Source organism: Miscanthus floridulus, chromosome 17, assembly GCF_019320115.1.
Source record: "Miscanthus floridulus cultivar M001 chromosome 17, ASM1932011v1, whole genome shotgun sequence".
NCBI classification, from domain to species: Eukaryota; Viridiplantae; Streptophyta; class Magnoliopsida; order Poales; family Poaceae; genus Miscanthus; species Miscanthus floridulus.
The window spans coordinates 92,856,167-92,878,408 of record NC_089596.1 but is presented as its reverse complement, the minus strand read 5'-3'; the positions used below and the strand labels follow the sequence as shown (position 1 = coordinate 92,878,408).

The 22,242-nt window shown below is 47.1% G+C and overlaps 2 protein-coding genes and 1 pseudogene across 4 annotated transcripts; 1 reads left to right on the top strand and 2 right to left on the bottom strand.

Moving 5' to 3' along the window:
- Nucleotides 1-567: 567 nt before the first annotated feature.
- Nucleotides 568-5,255, bottom strand: LOC136517981 (probable hexosyltransferase MUCI70). Of its 3 annotated transcripts, none has more exons than XM_066511637.1 (9): nucleotides 4,701-5,191; nucleotides 3,021-3,308; nucleotides 2,727-2,940; nucleotides 2,516-2,625; nucleotides 2,226-2,425; nucleotides 1,883-1,986; nucleotides 1,527-1,714; nucleotides 1,241-1,440; nucleotides 568-1,021 (listed from the first exon to the last, which is right to left on the bottom strand). In XM_066511637.1, exons 1-9 carry the CDS (start codon nucleotides 4,984-4,986, stop codon nucleotides 791-793), a joined length of 1,821 nt encoding a protein of 606 aa, XP_066367734.1. In that variant the 5' UTR covers nucleotides 4,987-5,191; the 3' UTR covers nucleotides 568-790. The 3 variants fall into 3 exon arrangements, with proteins under 3 accessions (XP_066367734.1, XP_066367735.1, XP_066367736.1); XM_066511638.1 differs by having other exon boundaries at nucleotides 4,704-5,186; XM_066511639.1 differs by lacking the exons at nucleotides 568-1,021; nucleotides 1,241-1,440 and having other exon boundaries at nucleotides 1,551-1,714; nucleotides 1,894-1,986; nucleotides 4,704-5,255.
- A 6,464-nt stretch (nucleotides 5,256-11,719) lies between these two features.
- LOC136518772 (uncharacterized) lies at nucleotides 11,720-13,225 on the top strand. Its single transcript, XM_066512465.1, has 3 exons — nucleotides 11,720-12,038; nucleotides 12,153-12,386; nucleotides 12,679-13,225. Exons 1-3 carry the CDS (start codon nucleotides 11,947-11,949, stop codon nucleotides 13,034-13,036), a joined length of 684 nt encoding a protein of 227 aa, XP_066368562.1. The 5' UTR covers nucleotides 11,720-11,946; the 3' UTR covers nucleotides 13,037-13,225.
- Nucleotides 13,226-15,891: 2,666 nt separating this feature from the next.
- LOC136516672 (serine/threonine/tyrosine-protein kinase HT1-like) lies at nucleotides 15,892-20,269 on the bottom strand (annotated as a pseudogene).
- Between the last annotated feature and the right edge of the window lie 1,973 nt (nucleotides 20,270-22,242).

Below are 22,242 nucleotides of genomic sequence, written 5' to 3'. Positions count from 1 at the left end.
TTTTGGAGAATGGAGAGTGAGGCGACACAATCCGGGTCAAGAATGAGGACGTACGCAAGTGTGGCAGAATGAACAATGAAGGATCAACAGCGCCTAAGCTTTCCAGGAAATGCGAGCAAAGCACCGTGAACCAGAGCTGATGCGCGAGGATCATTAAGGCTGCTTTGGATAGTTGTTTAAATTTTTTCCTTGTGTACAAATTACACAAGTGTTGATGTATTGTTATTGCAAGAATTATTCAATCTGCGACGTATTGTATCCCTATATGATTATCATTTTTTAATGTATAAAAGTTGTTGACGATTCCTGATGAAGTCCAGTATTAAGAAGCATGCTACAATGCGTTTGTGATAATGATAACGCGAAACTGCAAATGACAATTGACAACGCTTCCGGCCACTCAACTCTTCCCGATAAATCGGCCATTGCCAGCAGCTGGAGCTCGTGCAGCCGCCTCTTCTCTCCTGAATTAAGCTGCGGTAACTCCACGCCATCACTAGCCCCCCTTCACTCGTTCAGGTATCAATGGCATTATCTGACAACATTGACTGTATTTGAAACCCTGCCAAAGACTACCTCCAAAATGAATTGAATCGAATCAGCTGCTAGTTGAATCCATCTCTGATCTAAAACTGTTTATTTACAACAAAGAATTTCAGCTCTCTATCAACAATCCCTAACAAAATTTTGGCGCATTTGGGGAGGGGAGCATGAAAGGAAGTTAAAGTAAAACAATGTTGGAATGCTGTCCGTTAGATGTGCAGTTGTATAGGAGCAAAATTGCCAGGATTTACAGTTGAATTGCTTCCTTCCCGTTAGTTCGATGAGTTCGTCTCGAGCTTGATTTCTTATCCCGTGTTCGCTTCCCTGATAACTTCTTGGTTGCAGAAGCCTTCCATGGTTCCTTTGCGGCATTGTCTGGAAGCATCTTTCTAGGTTGGTAGCGCACAATGGGAGGCCGCTGGGGAGGCCAACTTCGTAAGGTAGCCTGCCTCTGTTCCAACAGTTCTCGGTGGTACGACTGTAAAGTAAGAATGGTGTAAGAAAAAAATAAGTAATCAATAATAGACAAAAAGAATAGAAGGTTAGTCGTTCTGGAATAAGCAGGCCATCACAAAGAATGTGCTGTTTTCCCTAAAGCAAAATCCTAGTTCTATAATCTATCAGCAATTTATGTCATAGCAAAACAGCGCACAGAAAATCAGTGGCAATAAATCAAACAAGAAAAACTGAAAAATACCTGAACAACGAAATCACGCCTTTCACAATCCAGGAACATGTCTGCAGTCCAATTAACTCGTGACCTTATTTTATCCCTAACTGTGCTGAAGCTTAGCTGATCTCTGGACGTGAAGCGGTCAACTTCATTGAACCAAAGGCATGTAAACAAGTTTGTTATGGGGATATGTTCCCTAATTATCACACAGCCCTCCGGGACGTCTGTTAATCAGAGTATACTGATATCAGGCAGGTATGCAGTGTTAGCAATATTAATAGGTCAGGGATCAGGGGGGAGAAGTAACTACCACTCGTTATAGGAAGCTTGGCTGATGAATAATGGGTTAGACCCTCTCTTTTGTAGAACTCTATCTGGTAGTCAATTGATGTGTTATCATATTTTCCACCAGCCTTGTTGGCCTCAGCTTCCTCAAAAACATCGAAGCGTCTGTAATGCCTGGAAATAGCAAAGCTAACATTCTTCCTCCACAAGAACCTGTAACATAAGTGTAGTTACACAAATCAAAACAAAACGGGACAAAACTGATAGAGCAAATGGAGCATTAGTCGCACTGGCAACTAGAGAACTTAATTTCTAACAGCATATCTAATTGTTCCCTGAGCTATGCGAAGAGTACATAGTGCAAAACAAGTGACGGTTTACCTTTCTAATACCTGATAAGGATCCCTCACCAGCTTAAGTTTCCCATCAATCCAAATTGAATATTGCACATTAGGAAAAAGCCAATGAAGTAAGAGCTTTGGAACCTGTAGGAGGAAAAGATCACAGGGGCCATAAATGATAAAACCAAACCCAATAAACTTGTTGATTCTGATTTGCATTAACGAATGTCAAGTCAAGCAAACATTCAGAATGGGATAACAAGGATAATATGGAGTCCAGTATTCCCTATTCACTTCATGGAGAAAAACAAAAAACAACATGGTAGATTACGAACAACACAGGTTTGGCTGAGAAAAATCAAAATCGCCAACTGCACAGGTACCTTTCCATTGAGCCTAGCATCTGTAAATGGTAGGTTGCGGACAACAACTACCCGCCACAGCCCGATTCTTTTAGTATGACCAATAGTAGTGGAGTTCTTTATTGCAGCTTCTGTTTCTTCATCCAGAAACATAAAGAAGCAAACTGTATCTTTTGAAAATTTGCTGATATTTTCTGGTTGTTGCATTACATCATAATTACCTGCGAAGTTTGTAAGCAAGTGTCCACAGTATTTGTAAGCAAGTGCACAAGCAATTTGTAACGAGGACTGAAATCCAAAGCAGTAGTTACCAAAAATAGCGGAGGCAACAACAGTCCTCTGGCACAGCTGCATCTCAGAACGATCAGCTTCATCTATGTCAAACCCAGTATTAAGACCAGGTATCTTCCCTCTTATAAATCTGGAGACAAACAGTAGGTTAGCTACAGCAAAAGAGATACTGATTTTGTAAACAGCCATTACATGATCTCGAGATAAAGTATATGAAATGTATGGGCATACCCACAATGTACAGTCATCGAGTCTTTTATGTCATAAGACTTATCTCGTTCCTCCAGGGATGGAAAACCTCCAAACAAAGAACCACTCTTTGACTCTTTGGGAATCAAATTCTCTTCAAACATATAATTTAATCTTTGAAGGACTGGTGACAATGATGGTTTAGCTGGTCTCAGTGCCAGAGCTTGCTCAACTGGCAAATAACAAACTGGACAGGCTATACAAGATTAAAATACATTAGTTTAGATTCAGAACTAAACTAGCACTGAATTGGAATAGTCAGGAATGTACACTTACGTCGTGGTCCAGTGCGTTTCCTATCAATAGGTGGAGGAGACAATGAGAAATTTTCACAAGAATGGTGATCCATAACAACAGCTGGTGGAAAACTCTGTATGAGTTCCTGAACTTGTTGTTTGCTATCGGATTGTTTTTCCATCTGTGATGTTGTATTCAAACCATTCACAGTCAGCGAACCTCTCTGAGCTACTGGTCTGCCCGACAATGTCCAAACAGGGTTCACAAAGCTCCGGACATGATCAGAAAACACAAGCATGGTCTCAACACCAGGTGATGCATCTTCATCTAAAACAGAAAAAAAAATAGTAGGTCAATATTGGAACACACATACTATGGTGAAAAAAAGGACAAGAAAACATATACTTACAACTGAATGTTACATCTTACTTCAGTATGGAATTTTTTACAACAGATTTTTCAGTCCGGTTATTATTCAAACTAATAAAGTTTAGCACACAACATTGGGTTTCACAAACAGAAATCCAGTTGAATCACTAACATGGACAGATGCATGTGAAAAATGTGCTCTAACTGCAGCTGCAAGCTCAGAAATATGTTAATGGCATTAGCTGTAGTAGGAGATAGATTTCTTGTTTGGCATATTGCTAGAAAAACATTCAATTACACCAAATGCCAGTGAAATTCTTTTCTTATTTTCTCAATAAATTTGCAAACTAATGAAAAACTGGAGCAAGAAGATGGCGTGCATCTATAAGTAGAAAGCCATCCCCTAAAATTTGTCAGACCTTAACTTGGCATCACATAGAATATTTTATCCGTTAGGACCTTGATATAAGGTTTGGAAACCTTTAGCTTCCCACTGCTTCAGGAGGGGAATAAGACCCCAAGTCTTAAATTAGACTCAGAAGAAACAAACCAACTTTTTGTCATTGTAATTTGTAAATTGTAAGTTGGTAACAATGAAAGAGCATGGAAATTGGCTTCTTGACAAAATGTACCAAATATTCTAGTGAATTATTAAATGTCAAATTAAAATGGTCAGCAGAAGCCAAATGAGGTGCATACTGAAAAGAAAGGACCAGGCACAAACACAAATGTGCAGTTTACCTATAACGATTTTAAACAAACAGCTGTTGCAATATGAGCCCATCTACAAAGCTGGCACTACAAAGGCACAACCCTTGCTAGAATCATCACCAGGTATAAACTTGTAGAAATGCCTAAGCCACATTAGCTAGATCAAACACTATATCTCTCAACAAGTATGTACTTCAGTTCCAGAAAACTGGTTGATCCGCAGTCAGAACCATAGAATTCAAAACTTCAGATCACACTCCCAATATTATTGTTCAATCTCTCAATGCAAATCGCCCAGACATTGAGACTGATCAGAGTGGCCTGGACTGCAAGAGTATAATATACTAATCCCCTTTGCATCATATCAGTCAGCTAAAGTCAAAGTTGATGCGGGATAAAGAATGCGCAATAACACACGCTAAGATCCGAAAACACGTGTCTAAATAAACATAAAGTGTGCATAAGGTACAGAGAAACATTGACGTGGATTATAGAATAATATCACTTGCAAGTTGCACTGTGTCATTTCCCTGAACTTACTGGCTACACAATCGCGACAACAATTCGCAATATATAATCTAGTCTAGTGACTGAAACAGCATCATGGATTAGAACTGGAACACGAGGCAAGGCAACCACCACCTTTACTGACAAGTGATGAGAAGAGGAAGCAGAAGGCGACGGCGACGGCGACGACGAGGAGGAGGAGCATCCTCTGGTAGCGTCCGGCGAGCTTGCAGATCCGGGCGAAGACGCGCGGGCCGCCGGCGCCGGCGCCGGCCCCGCCGAGGGACATCTTCGCGGGCTTCCGCGCGGCGAGCGGCGGGAACGGCGACGGCGACGACTGGCAGCCGCCTAGCTGCTGCTGCGGCAGCGATCCGTAGCTCCCCGACGACCTGACCCCCAGTGACGCCCCGCCGCTCATGCCGCCACCGCAGGGGCAGATCCAGCTTCCGGTGCTGGGATGCACGGGCGCACCCCGAATTTTTTCAGCTTCCACACATACCCCTCGCTGTAACTCACGAGTGATTCGGGCTCGTGATCACTGGCTCGGCCCGGGCATGCGCGGCGGCACAGTGCGGTGAAAAAAATGAAAATGACGATCCGAATGAATAAAAAAGTGTATTCAGTGTGCATACTGCACTTTCTGGTTTTACCCGCGCGCTTTCAGCAACTCTTATGTTTTGTGGAAATTCATAAATTTGTAGCCCCGTTTCCTAGTTTAGTTTGGACGCATAAATTTCGCATGCATTTTACGGGCTCGCATGCGCTCCAACCAGAGAATCGAAGCCTAGGAGTTCCGCGTGTTCTCTTTCCATATATTGTCTCTTTCGTTGCAAACTTGCTATACTTTTTCGATGTCTTGGGTTGTAACGTGAAAGTCAGAACACGCCCGATCAACGTGTGGGGGCTTTCTATTCTGAAGAACGCTGGTCTTTCCGAACGATAATGCTATGCCACGCGCGTCTGTCCGTCCGAACTGACCAACCCATCCGCGCCGCTCACCTATGTATCGCACGGCCCCCGCCCCACTCCGCGCTCACGGCCGCCGCCCCAATCCGCCTCCCTCCCGTTGCACGCGTAGTCTGCTCCCACCCGCCGCGCACGCCGCCTGCTCGGCTGAGCCAAGGTCGGTGCTAGTTGTGCTGACGTTGGTGGTGCTCGCGTGCCGCCGCTCGCTGCCGGCTTCCACACCGACGCCTGGAATCAACCGGCCCCAACCTTCCTAGGTTGCAAAACGCATGTTTGAAGTGTTAATAGATGTTTAAGATATATGTTTCAAATGTTTTTAAATGGATGTTGCAATGGTTATACACGTATGTTGCAAGAGTTTGTTTAAAATGTTTCATCTGTTTCATAAATATGTTACGAGTGTTTTATCTGGATGTTGCATATGTTGCAATGGCTATGTTGCAAATGTATGTTCCAAATATTTCATCTGGTTGAGACCTATGTTGATCTGAGTGTTGTAAAAGTAGATCCGGATGTAGGATTATTGAGCGAGGAAGAGAGAGCTAGCGCGGGAGCCATGGCGGCGTCGATGTGGACAGGCTGCGCAGCGCCAGTGTGGAAGAGGCGGGGGAATCATCCGAGCGGCATGGAAGAGACGAGCGCGAAGCGGTGTGGAAGAGGCGGGCGAGAAGCCGGTGTGGAAGAGATGGGGCCGAGTCATCCAGACGGCGTGGGCAGTGGAGCGGAAGAGAGCGGTCCGAACGAGGGGACGGGAAGCAGAGCTGGTATGGGTGGCGGAGCTGGCACTAGCGGCACGCGAATCCGAGAGACCAGGATGAAGCAGGCGCGGGTGTCCAGGCACGCGCAACCGTCTGAACGCCCGAGCGCTAGTCTTTCCGCTTTTCGAAACTGTGCCGACTAGGCAGCACCTACAAAATACCTTTTTGAAGTAAAATGGTGAGAATGATGTCAGACGGTGCTAACTGAACCCATGGTTTACAACACACAGTATGTTTGTTTTGCGTCTGCGTCCGTCATACTTCTTTTACTGTACAATAACTTTTTATTGTACATAACTCTAGTTTTACTTCAAGTCAAACTTCTCTAATTTGAATCGAATTTATAGAAAAATATATTACTATATATAATATTAAACTAGTTTCATTACATCCACCATAAAATATCATTGGTAGTGTGTTTATTTAGTACTTTAGATGTTAATGTTTATTTCCTAATTTGGTCATGTTCAAGATGGACAGTGAGACAATGAGGCTATTAGATCCTTACATCAGATTTGGAGGTGATGGAGGTAGAGCGGTCAGCAGCAGCGGTTATAATCCGTGTGGGTACACACGTGAAAGGTGAGGGGAAACCAACACAATAGAAAAAACAGGGTCCCTAGGAGAGACCCTTGGAATGAGGGCTTGAGGAGGAATTTTAGGGCCTAAGTAAGAGCCCTGCTACAGATTCGTTTTCCCCCTTTAGCTGTCGGAGTTGTTCTTACAATAATGTTTTATGGTAATTATTTATTTTTCATTAACTTTCCACAACTAAACACATGGAATGAAACCCAACTGAACACATATTCATTAGCTTCATTTCATGATTATTTGGTTTGGTTGCTCTCCTTGATGTACTCTCATGGATGAACCATTGGCGTCAGTAGCGGTGGAGTTGAACAGTCCAAGCTGAAAAGAAAATCATATTGTATTCTGTTACACATGTTCCACAAACTAACAAGTAAGAATTAATTTATGCTTGTCATACATGATAATTACTCAACAAAGATAAAATATTCCATGAATTTTTCTCGTAAAAAGATAATAGTAATTACTTACTTCCACATTTAGTTCCAGCTGGCAGTGGCTTGGCACACACCTGTACAGCCCCAACAATTCTTGCGGCGCTTATGAAGTGCTCATCTTCAACACTAATATTATGACAAACACAAATCATGTGCAGCTTTTCGTATAGCTTGACAACATTTGCTGCTTGGTGGGGCATTCTCAATGCCATTTCTTATGGTTTTGTCGCAGCTAACAAAAACCGCCACCTTCTGGTAATAACAATCACCCTCACCCGAAGCTTGATGTCCTACAAATATAGTAAACACAAAGGCAAAGACAACAACTAGAAGGATTTCTTTTATAGTCATCAAGGAGACTATTTCCTCTATTTTAGCCTGAGAAATGATGAATATTGTCAATTTCGCTTGGTCCTTGCACCATGGACATCTACTTATAGTATATAGGGTTCAACATGACTACAATGTAGAGTCATAGAATCCTCCAATGGATATTAATTATCACTTCCACAATCTAAGTCATAAAGGACAAAAATAAATGTGTAGAAATCTTTGAGCAAAATAACAATTATACATTGAAATATGAGACAAGGAAAATAATAAATGCCAAGAAATCATGGAATCGTGATATAGGCAACATAGATATGCCCCATTTAATATGTTTGCCTTACCAAGAGGGCTAAAAAAAGCTTGTGATGCTTCTCATGTAGATTAAGAGCAACAACAAACAAAATTCCACAATACTCTCGTTGAGAGTGGTATGATGAACACAACATCAAGCATGAATTCTACACCACTTACACCAATCAACAAAATCGAGTTATTGAACTAAAGAACAACATCCTAATCACACTAGCATGTGCTATTCTAGATGATTGTGAGACACTAGAAATGTTTTCTGTGGAGGCAATCAACACGTCATGCCATGCCTCCAACCGTGTCTATTTTCATTTACTACTAGAAACGATACCATATGGACTTCTTATTCGGAGGAAGCCCAATATCATCTATTTATTTAGATTTTTGGTGGTAAATGCTACATTTTCAATAAGAAAAGGCTTGTTAAGTTTGAAAGAATATGTGATGTTGGATTTCTCCTAACTAATATAATGACAATTTAGCTAGGAGAAATTGGAGTGGAAGTAAGACTTATTTTGTTGCTTCTATAGTAGTAAGTTGAAAAACACTTGGTCAGATTTAGAGAGGTTTGATCTATAGCAAAACTAAAATTAAACTATAATATAATGTCGAATGGAGGGAGCACGCAATGGGAAATCGTGGGATACAAGTTCAATGTATCCTTGCTGTCATCGTGATTTATGACAAAGTTTTTACTCTCAAACCCACAGGCCAACTACTAACAAGGAATGATACTTCCTTCATTATAAGTTATAAGTCGTTTTGTTTTTTCTATATACATAGCTTTTGCTATATATATATAGACATAGTTTATATCTAGATATACAACACAAGACCTATATATCTAAGACCTAGCTATAGCCGGTGGCGGATCTAGAAACAATGCAAGAGGGAAGCTAAATAGTAGAAGGCTAGAAATCCCATGACATATCAGTGTCGGGTGGGGCTGAACGCCTAGACTTTGAACTGTTTCGGATTGGAGACTGAAGAGGTGTTCTTAACTGTTTCGGGCCATGTCCCAGAGTGCACATCCACCCCTGGCTATAGCGGTCTAGAATAACTAAATTAGATGTGAGTACAAATAGCAGTGTAGTGCCAAAAACAATTGTAGCCGGTTATAGCGGCACCTAAAGCTGGCTATTTATTTTCTCGCTAGAAAACGACTTATAATTTGGAATGGTATCTCTTTTAACTCTCTTTATTTCCTTGGCAAGCCAAACAAGAAGGTCTTGGAGTTAAATAATGTGCATCCCCAGCTCGCAATGAGTCCCCTCTGTCAACTTCTACCTCTACTTAATTTGCATCTCTCTGCCTATAGCTTGTCAGACGAACCCTCATTCCGTGACACCAAATTGCTTCAACCAAATGCAGCCTGAGGGATCCACTGGCGGTAGGCGGCAGCGCATGCTACGCGTGAACACTGAATAGTCCCATGCTTGGTGGGAGAGAATCAAACAGTATCGACGAGTCATCAAGCAAATCAAAGGAATAATATAACGTTCGAGTTCTCAGTCCATGCGTTCAGCGTTCACATGCCAATAAGTCGTGCATCCGGCATCCCACGAAATTAAGCACGATCGAACTCCGGCCGGGTCCGGGATTCTGTGTACGTGAAAAACGCGCAACAAGGAACAGAGATCCGACCCCCTGTTTTGGAACGAAAACGTGATACCCAACCCAACCATGACTGACTACAGGTGAAAGCCGCCAAGCCGGCCTCTTCCTGCAATCCTGCGTGCAAGGGCGGATCCATATTCATGGCGGTGGGTGCGGCTGCACCCACGAAAATTCTGAAAAAACTGTGATTATGTTTAATTTTTTATTATATATATGTACTCATACGATAAAAATCTATGTACCCACAAAGCTAACGCATTCTCCTTTTGCTCTGGCTCCGCCCATGCGTGTCGCTGCACGTGTGTCGTCGTCGTAGCGTCAAGTAACCGGTGCCGGGGCGCTTATGTGCGTCGCCGGCCTGCACTGTGCTTTCATCCATTCACCCGCCTATCAAGCATGCGGCATCAGCCATCAGCCGGTGGAACCTGGTGCGGGAACCCTGTGGAAGCGTCTGGTATAAAGATAGCAACGGGCCCCGATACCCGATACCCGACGGGTATTTGATCCATTAGAAGATAGGGATGTGATCATATATTTACCCGCGGACATCTAAATGAGCAAGAATCCATCCCCAACGGGTATAGCGGGTACGGGAACGTTCCCTGTTTACCCGTCCCCGTTACCCGTTGAGGAACCCGACTATTTAAGTTGTCATGCGAGTATTAGGCCCAAAGAAGCTCAACATAGGTATTTTGGCCAAAATCTGAACAATCATATATATAGTTTGTGTGTTCTAGGAACCCTAATTCAATTTTTTCTCACCATCTCCGTCAGCAGCACAAGCACGTTTGCCTCACGAGCGCTCGTGCCCCTCGCTTCCTCAGTTCGGTCTCTCTGTCACCTTTGCTTGTTCTCCTCGCAACCTCGCTCCTTCTCCTCGGCATCTCCGAGACTCCGACACTTATACCTGGGTGAAGAAGAAACGTCTCCTATTGTAAAGCTGCGACCCCAAGTGTCCTTTATCGGGTATGCAATACCCGTCGGGTATCTGTTACCCGACCGATGCCCGACGGGTACGGGGATGGGCAAGAATCTATATCCGAGACAGTTAACAGAAACAAAGACTGGATGAATTTTCCGTAGCGGGAAAGAGAACGTTCCAACGATGTACATCCACGTTGCCGTCCTCAGTCTGGTAGCGGCGTCGCGTCGGCGTGCACGGTGACGGTGTCTTCTGGAGAGCTCGGCACGGCATCGCGTGGTACGGTGGCGTGCCGGAGATCTATCTGCGGCCGGCAGGAGGAGAGTGGAGAGGTTAAGCACGGACAGCGTGGAACGGGGCCTGCCGGTGGAATGGAATGCATGATTGAGGCCGTGGGACGCGGGGGATTGACGTGGGCGACGGATTCGCTCTGCCGGCGGATTCTGTCGCACCAGCTACATACTGGTTGGTTACTCTCTCAAAAAAAAGGCTACTGGTTGGTTCAGGAAAGAAGACCCCGATCTAAAACGCAGCAGAAATGCCATTATTAGCTTCAGAGTGAAATTTCGTTCCACACAAGCAATGTAAAAAATGTTGGACACCATCACCTATCAATATATGTCTGTTTCTATATGGAGCCAAAAGGAATACATGCACCGGCTTCTCTCTCCCCTCTCAGATAACCGTTTTTCTCATCGCAATTCGCTCTTCGACATTCCTTATGCTCCACATCAATTAGGAATACCAATACCTCTTCAGCTCACTATAAACATCTGTGAGATCACTATTCTTCGTGATATGGAACTGCACGCATACGTGAAGGCTGGGGCAACACATCATCGTGTTGCGTTAGGGAAGTCTTGATGACCTTGTCCTTATTGGAGTACTAATCAGAGGATTCGTACTGTTTCCTGATAGAGCTTAAGCAGAAAGCCATTTGACATTTCTTTTGAAATTGTTGATCCGATCCAAGGAAAATGAACTCGTGTATCTGACTGTGCCTACTTTCCTCTTCGCTTTACCCGAAGAAATTAAAAGGAAATGAGCTGGTCAGTGATCACTCCGTGAGCTAGCAATCCGCAGGCGATCAGGACGATCTCCAGACGTAGATCCGTCCGTGCTGTTCTGACGCGGGTCCCACAACTACAGTCCCAACCATTGCCGGCTCGCCACGTCCCCCACATCCCCGGATATATAAACCGGCTGGAAGCAAACCCACCAAGCTGCAGCCACAGAACCAGCGCGGCGCGACAAACTTTGTGGCAATTAAGGGGGGAGCCCAGCAGCACACAGCCAAGCCTCCCGCGCAAAGCGAGCTTCGGCGAGGATGGTTGTTGGTGAGGCGGCCGCCGGCGGCAACGAGATGAGCCTGTCCAACATGGTGCTGGGCTTCTAGGAGGAGGCCGAGAGGGAGATGAGGTGGCCGGAGGACGCCTCCGCTACCGCCGGCGATGGCAGCGACGACGACGACGAAGGGTCCAGCCCCAGAGGCGGGCGCGCCGAGAGCGCGGCGTTCTGGCGGGAGCAGCGCTCGCTGCTGCATGTAAGTTCCTTCCCCTTCCCAGTTCCCATCGATGGATCCTGCATTTGTGCTCATCACGCGCCGCGTATTGTCTAGCCGTGACGACGTGACAAATCCGTGCGTACGTGTAGGCAGCGCTGGCCAAGACGAGCTCCGCCGAGGGCCGGATCCAAGCGGACACGGAGGAGGCCGTCAGGCATATGCGCGCCACGCCCGGCGGCGTCTGCTCCTGCGTGACCCGCGAGGCCCCGGCCGCGGGAGGCTGCCGGGGCTGCGCGCTCCGCTTCGTCGCCGAGCGGCTGCGCGACGCCAGCTACAACAGCGCCATCTGCATGTCCAAGTGGTCCCGCACTCCGGAAATCCCCTCAGGTAATAATAGTCGCTCTGGAACGAGCATGTGGCCAACTTTTTGGCCAGATCGTAGTGGTTGTTCTTGCTGCATCTTTTCAGCTATACGGAGTAGGCTGCAAGTGGAAAGGTCCATCTGTTCTTTTTTGTCCGGTTACAAAAAAATAGTTGTGCGTGATGTGTAATGGCACGACTGTGCTGTGCATATTAAACTCACATGCATGTTTCACATGGCCTGGCCATCATCGCCAACCACACCAAGTCTGATGAGTGCACACCGTTTCTGAATTTCTGCACGCTTTCGTGTGCGCAGGGGAGCACAGCTACGTGGGCGTGGTGGTGCCGACGAGTTCGAGATGGCGCGGGGCGGCGCGGAGTACAGGGCGCTGGTGGCCGCGCTGCCGGACCTGTTCGTGGGCCTCTCGGAGAAGCTGCGGGCCGTCGTCAGGGTCATGTGCCACGCGGCCAGGCAGTGCGCGCGCGAGAGCGGCATGCACATGGCCCCCTGGAGGAAGCACCGGTACATGGAGGCCAAGTGGCTCGGCACGCCGGAGCGCACCGGACCTGGAGGGGCTGCGGTGGCGGTCGGCTCGCCCGAGAAGCAGCCCAGGTTCAGGGCGTCCATGCTCATGCTCGATTTCGGCGGCCAGACAGCGGTGGAGGTCGTGTGATCTGTGATCACTACTCACCGATGATGATGAATAATCCATGCAATGATGAGAGAACGAGTATTTACTGTGTACGTGTGATACATCTCCTGGTTTCTAACGACGATGGATGGATATCTGGTGTGAGTGATCACGGTTTACTAAGATGCCACAGCGCGAGGACCTGAATACGATGATGTAGATACAGATGGTGCGGTCCCGTCGGGTATCGCCAAAACGTTCTCTTCCCCGCTACGAAGAATTCATTCCGTCCCTATCCCCATTAACTGTCTCGGGTATAGATTCTTGCCCATCCCTGTACCCGTCGGGCATCGGTTGAGTAACAGATACCCGACGGGTACTACATACCCGATAAACAAGGACACTTGGGGGCGTAGCTTTGCAATCGGAGACGTTTCTTCTTCACCCGGGTATAAGGGTCGGAGTCTTGGAGGTGCCGAGGAGAAGGAGCGAGGTTGCGAGGAGGACGAGCAAAGATGGCAGAGAGACCGAACTGAGGAAGCGAGGGGCACGAGCGCTCGTGAGGTAGGCGTGCTTGCACTGCTGGCGGAGATGGTGATGAAAAATTAAACTAAGATTCCTAGAACACACAAACTATATATATGATTGTTCGGATTTGGGCCAAAATACCTATGTTGAGCTCCTTTGGGCCTAATACTCGCATGACAGCTCACATAGTCGGGTTCCCCAATGGGTAACGGGGACGGGTAAACAGGGAACGTTCCCGTATCCACTATGCCCGTCGGGGATGGATTCTTGCCCATTTAGATGCCCGCGGGTAAAGATATGATCCCATCCCCGTCCCCTAATGGATCAAATACCCGTCGGGTATCGAGTATCGGGGGCCCGTTGCCATCTTTACTACCAACCCAATAGACCTATTTCCTTTTACCTTTATTTTTTCATCATTTTCAAAATAAATAAAAATAGATAGCGACATTCCCAACTAGCATAGCCGTTGTGGCATTCCCTACCACTCGCCTGCCGCTCGCCTTCTCCAACGGCGACCACCTCCGCTTCCTCCGCCCGGGGCCCTCGCTCGTCTCCGCGACGCCAGGCTACGCCACTGGAGTCCCGCCGCCCGCCCCTGCCCTCATCGTCGGAGTCAGCGCTGGCGTCCTCCTCGTCGCCTCCTCCTACGACTGGAGACCGCGAGGGCGTCGCGGCCATGCCGTACTTCACGCTCGCATCGAGGCTCCAAGCGCCCCGGTGCTGCCAGCGGAAGAAGCTCGTGGCATCCAAACCCGTGGTGCTCTTCGCTCTTCGCTTCTCAACACGCCTAACATGGTGGCCGCCTCCCGCTTGAGTGCCGCGCCTGACATGTTGCAAGCGTATGAGTGTTTCAAATGTTCTAGAGATATATTACAAGTGTCTCATATTGATGTTGCAAAAGTAGGTCAGGATGTTGCATATGTTGCAAAGTGTTTCAAAGGCATGTTGCAAGCGTTTGTCTAAAATATTTCATATGTTTCAGACATATATTGCAAGCGGTTTTTATCTGGATGTTGCATATGCTTTCACACATATGTTGCAAGAGTATGTTCGAAATCTTTAAGCTGTTTCAGTCTTACATTGCAATAAGTGTTTTCATGTTGCAAGTTGTAACTGTTTTATCTAGATGTTGCATATGTTTCATACACATGTTGCAACTGTATGTTCTCAATGTTTCATTTGTTTTAGACGTATGTTGCATTCAAGTGTTTCATGTTACACGCGTTTTTTTGTTTTAGAGGTCTATTCAGAGAGTCACTGGGGCACGGCCCATGCACCGTGGGAAGGGACGCGGCGAGGGGGGGGGGGGGGGTAGATGCGGCGCGCGGCACGCCTATGGTCCTGCAGACGGGGCGTGCTCGTCCTCATCCCGGCTTCCGCCCGCGCAGGAGAGAGAGGAGGGGGTAGGGGGAAGGAGCGGCGGGCGCGGGTCGGGGTGTGGCGGACGGGGGCAGGGTACGCGTGCAGGGCGGGATGAGGCAGACTGGGAAGGACTACAACGATACGGTAAAAGTGCGGCACGTTTCTGATGGGCTGTTCTGCTGGGCCATTTGGTACCGTCCGACGGAATCTTATCCCATTATTGGACGTCCGGGCGCCAACAATTGCCCAAAAGATATGTTGATAATTTTTTGATTCAGCTTGAAGCCTGACCCCGTTCGCTTCGCTGAAAAAACAAGCCGAAACACTGTTTTCGGTTGATTTATTGTAAGAGAAAAATACATACTTGTTCCGGCTGAAAAAAATAAGCTGAAAAGTAGGGAGGATAAGACAAGCGTAACAGGGCCACTGTAGCAGCGACAACCGCTGTTTATACAGTACGTGTGAAATGGAGTTGCAGCCGCAGCTGCTGCTGAAAAAAAAGGCTTCCGAGCAGACCTGAGCTCCCGATGTACCATCTATCAGGCCGTTTGAGACTGATGCCACATGGCACTGCGTGTACAGTACTGAAGAAGCTGCTTGAGAAGTGGTCACAATTCAGAAGTAGGGTAGCTTGTTTGCAATTTGACTTATGACGACTGCCTGCCCGTATTTTTAAACCTTTGTTCAAAATCAATCAGAATCAAAGCGTTCATATATCTCTAAACCTTTGTCCAAAATCAGAATGACAGGGTTTTGGTCAGCCCTTACAGAGTTGATCCTGATTATCAGTGTTGGCCCTGTAAAGGCTGGATTTCCCCCGGACCCCGGGTCAACCAAATATGTTAACGCCCTTACATAGCCAAACGTTAATTTTCTTAAGGTTTTTAGTCTCAGTTATCTTCGACACCAACATGCTAAGATAGAATTTGTTAAGGTAGCCAAACAAGTATTTACTGTGCTCCCCCCCCCCCCCCCCCCCCCCCAAAAAAAAAAAAAAATTGATGTATGTAGCGTGTCCGAGTATATACCATGAAGAGATCTCTGGTCTCTCAACAAAAAACAAGAAAGATTCAATTTACACAGTTGCTACCTACCAGATAACAAGCTACTAAGAACAAGACGCGTAACTACAGTAACTTTGGGGGTGGAGGTCCGGAAAAATCAGGTTGAGCGTATGACAGCCTCTGGATCCAGTTGCCAGACTTCTTGTTTTGATCATTGCATTCCAGGGGCTGGCAGATCGAGATTGGGATCTTGTCGAGTGTTCCATCTGTTTCAAGAGCTGTCTTGAAGTTTTCAAGGATTGAAACTATTTGCTGAAACTCGGGCCTCTTTTCTGGGTTCCAGGACCAACATTGCTCAATCAGAAGCTTCAGAGCTGCTGGGCAGCTCAATGGAATAGCCGGTCTCAAGTTCTGAAATGAGATCCATGTCTGTAAGTAACTATCACAAACTAAAGTCTAAACTAGCAAAAATAGTAAACTCGTTGACCCGATATTCTTTCTTCTTCCTTCTTGAAAACACTGGATATGAACATTTTGTTCTCAGTTCTTACCGATCATAGAACTCCAAACTATACATAAACTGATAAACAGGCCGGAGATGAACCCCTCGCTATCTATTTACACAATAAATTGAAGTAGCCAGCACAGTGAAGATAAAATAGTTAGAAGAGGATACACACCTTATTAACAACTGCAAAAGCTGCCTGAAGCGGAGTCATATCTTCATAAGGGAGTGAACCAGTGACCAATTCCCACAAGAGAAGTCCAAAGCTATAAACATCAACCTTCCGGCCATATGGCTTGTGCTTGTACATCTCTGGTGCCATCCATCTATAAGTACCTGGATCATCCCCTAACAAATTGCAGTATGTTTCTTCGCATGCCACTCCAAAATCGACGACCTTAGCGCAGAATTCTCCATCAAATAAGATGTTCTCGGGTTTGATGTCACGGTGCACAATTCCTTTGAGGTGAATATATTCCAGGCCATGTGCGATATCCAAAGCGATGGAAATGACCTTCTCCAAAGGAAGAGTTTTACGCTCCAGCTTTCGCAAGAAAGCCCTCAAAGAACCCCCAGACAAAAACTCAGTGATGACACAGAAGACCGGGGGGCAAGTACAGGCCCCAACAAGCTAAACAAAAAAATGGGAATGAATTAGAAAAACTGGTTTTATAGTAATATATGTTGGAAGATTCCTACAGAATCTATCCTCTGAAATATTGAATTTGCCATATAGCCTTTGTCGGGTAATGTTGATAAGTTAGTAGCAACGAAAATACTTTAGCTTCATTTGTCTGAATTATTTCGAGGATACATGCAAATCAACAGTCCCGTATGCCATATATGATTGAAAAATATGATAACCTCGATTAAACTGAAATAGGCCAAATGAGTCAAAGTCATTCCACTAACAAGAATATTCCTATACATACTTGTTGTCTCTATGGGAAGATGCTTGTGCTGTACTCACAACGAATAACAATTAAAATATTGTGGTACAAAAGGAAATTCATGTTTGTAGAATAAAAGCAGAGAATAGAGATGTCTCACATAATTTCTGTCCTAAACATGTGCCAACACTCTGCAATATAATGCTGATTAGCTGATGCATAGTTCGAATGTTAATTATTTCAAATGTGCATTGTACTGATACCAACCATAAAATAGGCCAGTCCTATCTTTCAGCGAAAAAGGGCATCAAACATTCCTAACTTTGACCATCTAAAAAAAATATAGTTTCACAGCATGTGAACTATATATTATGAAAGTATATTTTCCATAGTGATCTAAAAACATAAATCTTATGTTGTTAACCTATACATTTTTTTTTAAAAAAAATTGATGGTTAAAGATAGAGATGTTTGACTTATGACAAAACTAATGAAACAAGTAAAATAAACGAGAGAGCATATGCATATTGGATTGTTCCATGAATAGGTAGAAAAGCGTAACTACACAAGAAATATGTAGTAGTTATCGTGATCCCATTTACAAAGCAACATGCACAAGTTCACCGCCAATTCTATGCAGAGCACCTCAACAAAATGTTACATGAAAGTTCACATGGTTACCTTAATGACATTACGATGTTGGAGCCTTGCCAGAATGGTAACCTCTGAAGTGAACTGCTTCTCAAGCTTAGCAGACAATTCGTCATCCTCGCCATCGTCAGGCTGCCTGATAAACTTCACAGCAACAGGTTGCTCCTTGTAGATCCCATGGAACAATCGGCTATACGCCCCGGATGCAAATCTATGGCCGATGAGCAACTCAGAGCGATCAACCGTCCACTTCTCAAGGATCTCCAGTGCAGCAACTTTTGCCAGTCCACTGTCAACGTTCCTTCCCGGCCATGAGGAGGTTCTGCTATTAATCTTCAGTTTGCTTGGTGTTCTCTGCGAAGCAAAGCCGAATGGAGGGCTGTCATCTGGTGACCGTGGGGATGTGGGCTTCCTCTGCCGCTGCGGGCTGGAGAACCTCTTGGTGGCAGCTTTCGCCTCCTTGAACACATCCGAGATGACTGCGCTTGGGGACAGGGGACTTGGCTCTTCTTTTCGGCTTCGACGTCAGCTTGGACACTTCTCCGGTCACCTTCATAGATGCACTGCGCACTCTGGAATCATCAGCTGTTGCTGTTGCATCCTTCATAAAGAAAGGAGCCGGGCTGGAACACACTCTCTGGAGCCTCTGGCTGTGCTCGTCCGAGTGGAAAGAGAAATCCAGCGCGTCTGGGCTCTCCTTGGATGGCCGAACCACATGCCGCTGAGGAATGTCCAAGTTCAGGCCGACGACCCCCTTCCGGTCCTGCTTCGCCGATGACTCTTGCGACGAGCGATCACCGCTCCTGTCTCTGTTCAGTTGACCATCTGAAGACGCATGCTTCAGCTTCCGTTCCAACTGGGCAACTGCCGATTTCGCCTTGGGAATCGGCAGCCTTGCCGAGTTGGAGACCCCGCCGGGTCCCTTCGCCAAGGGCGGCTGCAGAGTCTGGCGAGGGTGCTTGTACCCTGTGCCCAACCCATTCTGCCTCAGCTCGGCGCCACGACTGAACTGCTCGATGAACGCGCCATACTGCTCCCTGCCGGAGCTGGACCTGACGATGGACTGCGAGAACCTGGTGCGCCGCACCCACGAGTAGTCCTCGTCATCCATCTCCTCAAAACCTCCGGCCAAACGGATCCCTGGTACAGTAGATTAACAACTCGCAGCAAGAACTGAATAAAGGGGACCTAGATGAGGCAGGCGCCAGCAGGACGAGCACTAGCTGACACTAGAGCTCCGCCCAGTCCACCAGGTAGGCGCCGCATTTGATCCCTTCCAGAGGGACAGGAAATCCCCCAAACTCGACTGCTCCAATCCGACGCGCCATCCGCCGATCAGAGCCCCTCAGCCGCCTCCGCCTCCTCCTCCTGTGGCATCAGACAATAAGCAAGAACAGCGAATCAATCGACGGGGCCGCCGAACACGAGAGAAGCATAAAACGAATTCCCGGCGATTTCCCACCGCGAGCTGCTCACCATGCTCGCCCACCACGAAAACAAAGAGAACGAGAGTCTCATCGCTCGACGCAATAATCGGTGTGGTTTGGGGGCGGAAAAAAGTGTGGACCAAACCAACCAAAGGGTCGTACAAAGGTGAGCAATCGGGGACGGCGACCGGTGAGGGAGACTGAGGAGGAATGAGTGCGGAGACCGTCATTCCTCACAGCACACAGGAGGATACAGGAAAGGGAAAAAAGCGAGCAGAGAGAGACGTCGCTCCCAGGCAGACGCGAGCTCTGCTGGCGGCTACCGGCTACCGCCCCGCCCGGGACTGGAAGCTCGTTCCGCCTTCCGCGCCGCGACGACAAGCCGCTCTCTCTGACGCAGCAGCAACCAGCCCATATCCACGTCAAATCGGACCGGATAAAATCCGAATCCAAATCAAACAAGGCAAATCGCAGCTGCTCCCAGTCAAAGTGGCAATCATCATGGGCACGGCTACGAAGCAGGAAGCCAACAAAGGTTCGGAAGAGCCCGAACCGTGCGAGGAACTGAAAAGGGATGAGAGAGAGGGATATGCACGCACCCACGGGCACGGGAGCACCGGGGAGAGGAGGCCGGCGAGGCGACGCCGCGTGACGAAGCGGAGTCGCGGATGAGTTGATCGTCCGGCCCCCGGTTGCCAGATGGAGAAGCCTTCCTCACGCGCACCGCACGCCTCGTCAGTCGTCGTCACCGCGCAGGGCGGCGCGGGTGCGCATCCGGGGCAGATCACTGGGAGGTCGCGGAGACTGACGCACGCCGGCACGCGCAGAAAGTTGTACGGTGCGAGGCCCGCCGCCGCTTTGTATATTCGGTCCATTATGCGCGGCGACTCAGGTCAGGTATGGTATCCGGTGGCGGTACGGCATCGGTATCAGATGGCTCCGGCTCCGGTGATCTGATCCAAATCCGGGGTCGGTGTGCGACCGGGACGCGCTGCCGAAGTTTTTTATTCGTTCATTCAATTCAATTGCGTTCCCGTTGTTGGGACGTGTCCGTCGTGGGGCCTCGAGGCGGGCGACAAGTGGCCAGTTGGCACGGCGGGGCCAGAGGCCGGCCGGTGCCAGGTGACCTCACGTGCTTGGCTCCAACGCTACGCGCGGGGCAGTACCGCCTCGCTTGGCGCGCAGGCGTGCCGTGCCGACGACGCTCCGAGGTGGCCGCGCGCCTGCGCTCGCTCGGCGGTTTGTGGCGCATGGAGTTAGGCAGTTCGCAGTTGGGCCTGTTTGGTTGGAACTGTGGGGCCGTGGCAGGCCGCGATTTGGGACTGGGGGCCTGGGGGGTTACGGGCGGCGGACGCGGAGCGGAGCGGGACCTGGGCTGGGATGGTGTGGGCTGGCCCGTGCGCAGTGCACCGAAGTAGGTAAAGTGCTGCCGTAGGAGGCCCAGTGCACGAAGTAAGGTGATGTTCGTAGGATTCCTCGTACAACCGCATCGAGAGTTTGAGACCATTTGCTGTTCCCATTTCCGCATGGATTGGGCTAGTTTTGTTTTGGGTCGCAGTGATTAGTTCAAACAGCCTTCCAGAGATGGGTTGAGTGAGCTAAGCCAGTTTTTTAAACGGAACAATACATTGCAAACGGAACAATTCTTTCAATGACAATACATCACAAATGCAAGTGCACAAGAGAAGAGTTAAACAGAACTATCCAAAGCAGCCATGAAGATTCTCGCGCATCAACTCTGGTTGACGGTGCTTTGCTGTTTGCTCGCATGTTCTTGCGTAGCTGATCCTTCTACCACGCTTGCGTGTCCTCATTCTTGCACGGATTGTGCAGCATCACTCTTCCGCACGCCCCCCTCTTCATTCTCCAAAAAGTCATCGACTCGTCGTGGATAGGAGTTCACGCTCCCTACGCCCCCATTCTCCAAGATTGTCGCCTTGCACATGACTTATTTCGTCGATCAATAGAGACCACCACCGCACACGCGTGCAACACGCCACGACGGTCTTCTTCGGCCTTGTCAAACACCGGGGACGGCACAATCCCTCCCCACACTCCCGTACAGTGGTACGCCTAGCAACACAGCAGAGGGTGTGCGCCACCTGATTTCCCTCTCGATACACGTACCTCATGTCGCACCCAGAGAAGCAGCGAAGCGCTACTTTACGGGGAGGATGAGAGACCAAAGTAAAAATTATTTTATATATTCTTATTTTTCTATATACTATTAGATTCACATGTTTCTCTCATATATTCTTGGAATTCATGAAATAGATTAGTTATTTGTTCGTCGCTAGTGACTACTCTCTCCTACTTTTTCCTTGTCCACGTTAGAATAGCTAGCTGTTGGGATGCCCTTACATGGTTAGTTGGTTAGTGAAATGTGGAGCCAGTGGCAGAGCCAGAGTGGCCGGCAGGGGCCATGCCCAACATCACTACAATATATTTTTAAGTTCGTATATAGTTTAATACTATATTTATATAAAAAGACATAATAAAAAAATATTGTCATATATATTTATTGATGTCTTCTAGACTAAAATCAAATAAAACATAATTAAAATAAAATATTTTGATTCATCTAAATTGGTTGGCTTACTACATTATGGCACATTTAATGAAACTTTAGGTTTTACTAAATATATACTTATATTTTATTATACTTTTTATTTAACTGAACATGCACTTAACTAGTAATAACAATTTGGTGACAATCAGTACTTTATTGTCATCAAGCTTATTGAGTGGCACTAATATTATTTATCGATTTTTTTTTTTTGCTATGAATCATAGTATAGACACAGACACTTACATACATGTAAGCAAACTCGCTCCTATGAATAAACAAACATTATACTCCCTCTGTCCTAAATAAATA

Bases quoted from the DNA above. Each gene is read 5' to 3' on its own strand.
- LOC136517981 (XM_066511637.1), bottom strand. From the start codon at position 4,986: ATGAGCGGCGGGGCGTCACTGGGGGTCAGGTCGTCGGGGAGCTACGGA. The intron at 2,426-2,515 runs GTAACTACTGCT...CAAACTTCGCAG, and splicing joins TGTTGCCTCCGCTATTTTTG to GTAATTATGATGTAATGCAA. The intron at 1,441-1,526 runs GTAGTTACTTCT...TCTGATTAACAG, and splicing joins CAAGCTTCCTATAACGAGTG to ACGTCCCGGAGGGCTGTGTG.
- LOC136518772 (XM_066512465.1), top strand. From the start codon at position 11,947: ATGGCAGCGACGACGACGACGAAGGGTCCAGCCCCAGAGGCGGGCGCG. The intron at 12,039-12,152 runs GTAAGTTCCTTC...ACGTGTAGGCAG, and splicing joins AGCAGCGCTCGCTGCTGCAT to CGCTGGCCAAGACGAGCTCC. The intron at 12,387-12,678 runs GTAATAATAGTC...TCGTGTGCGCAG, and splicing joins CACTCCGGAAATCCCCTCAG to GGGAGCACAGCTACGTGGGC.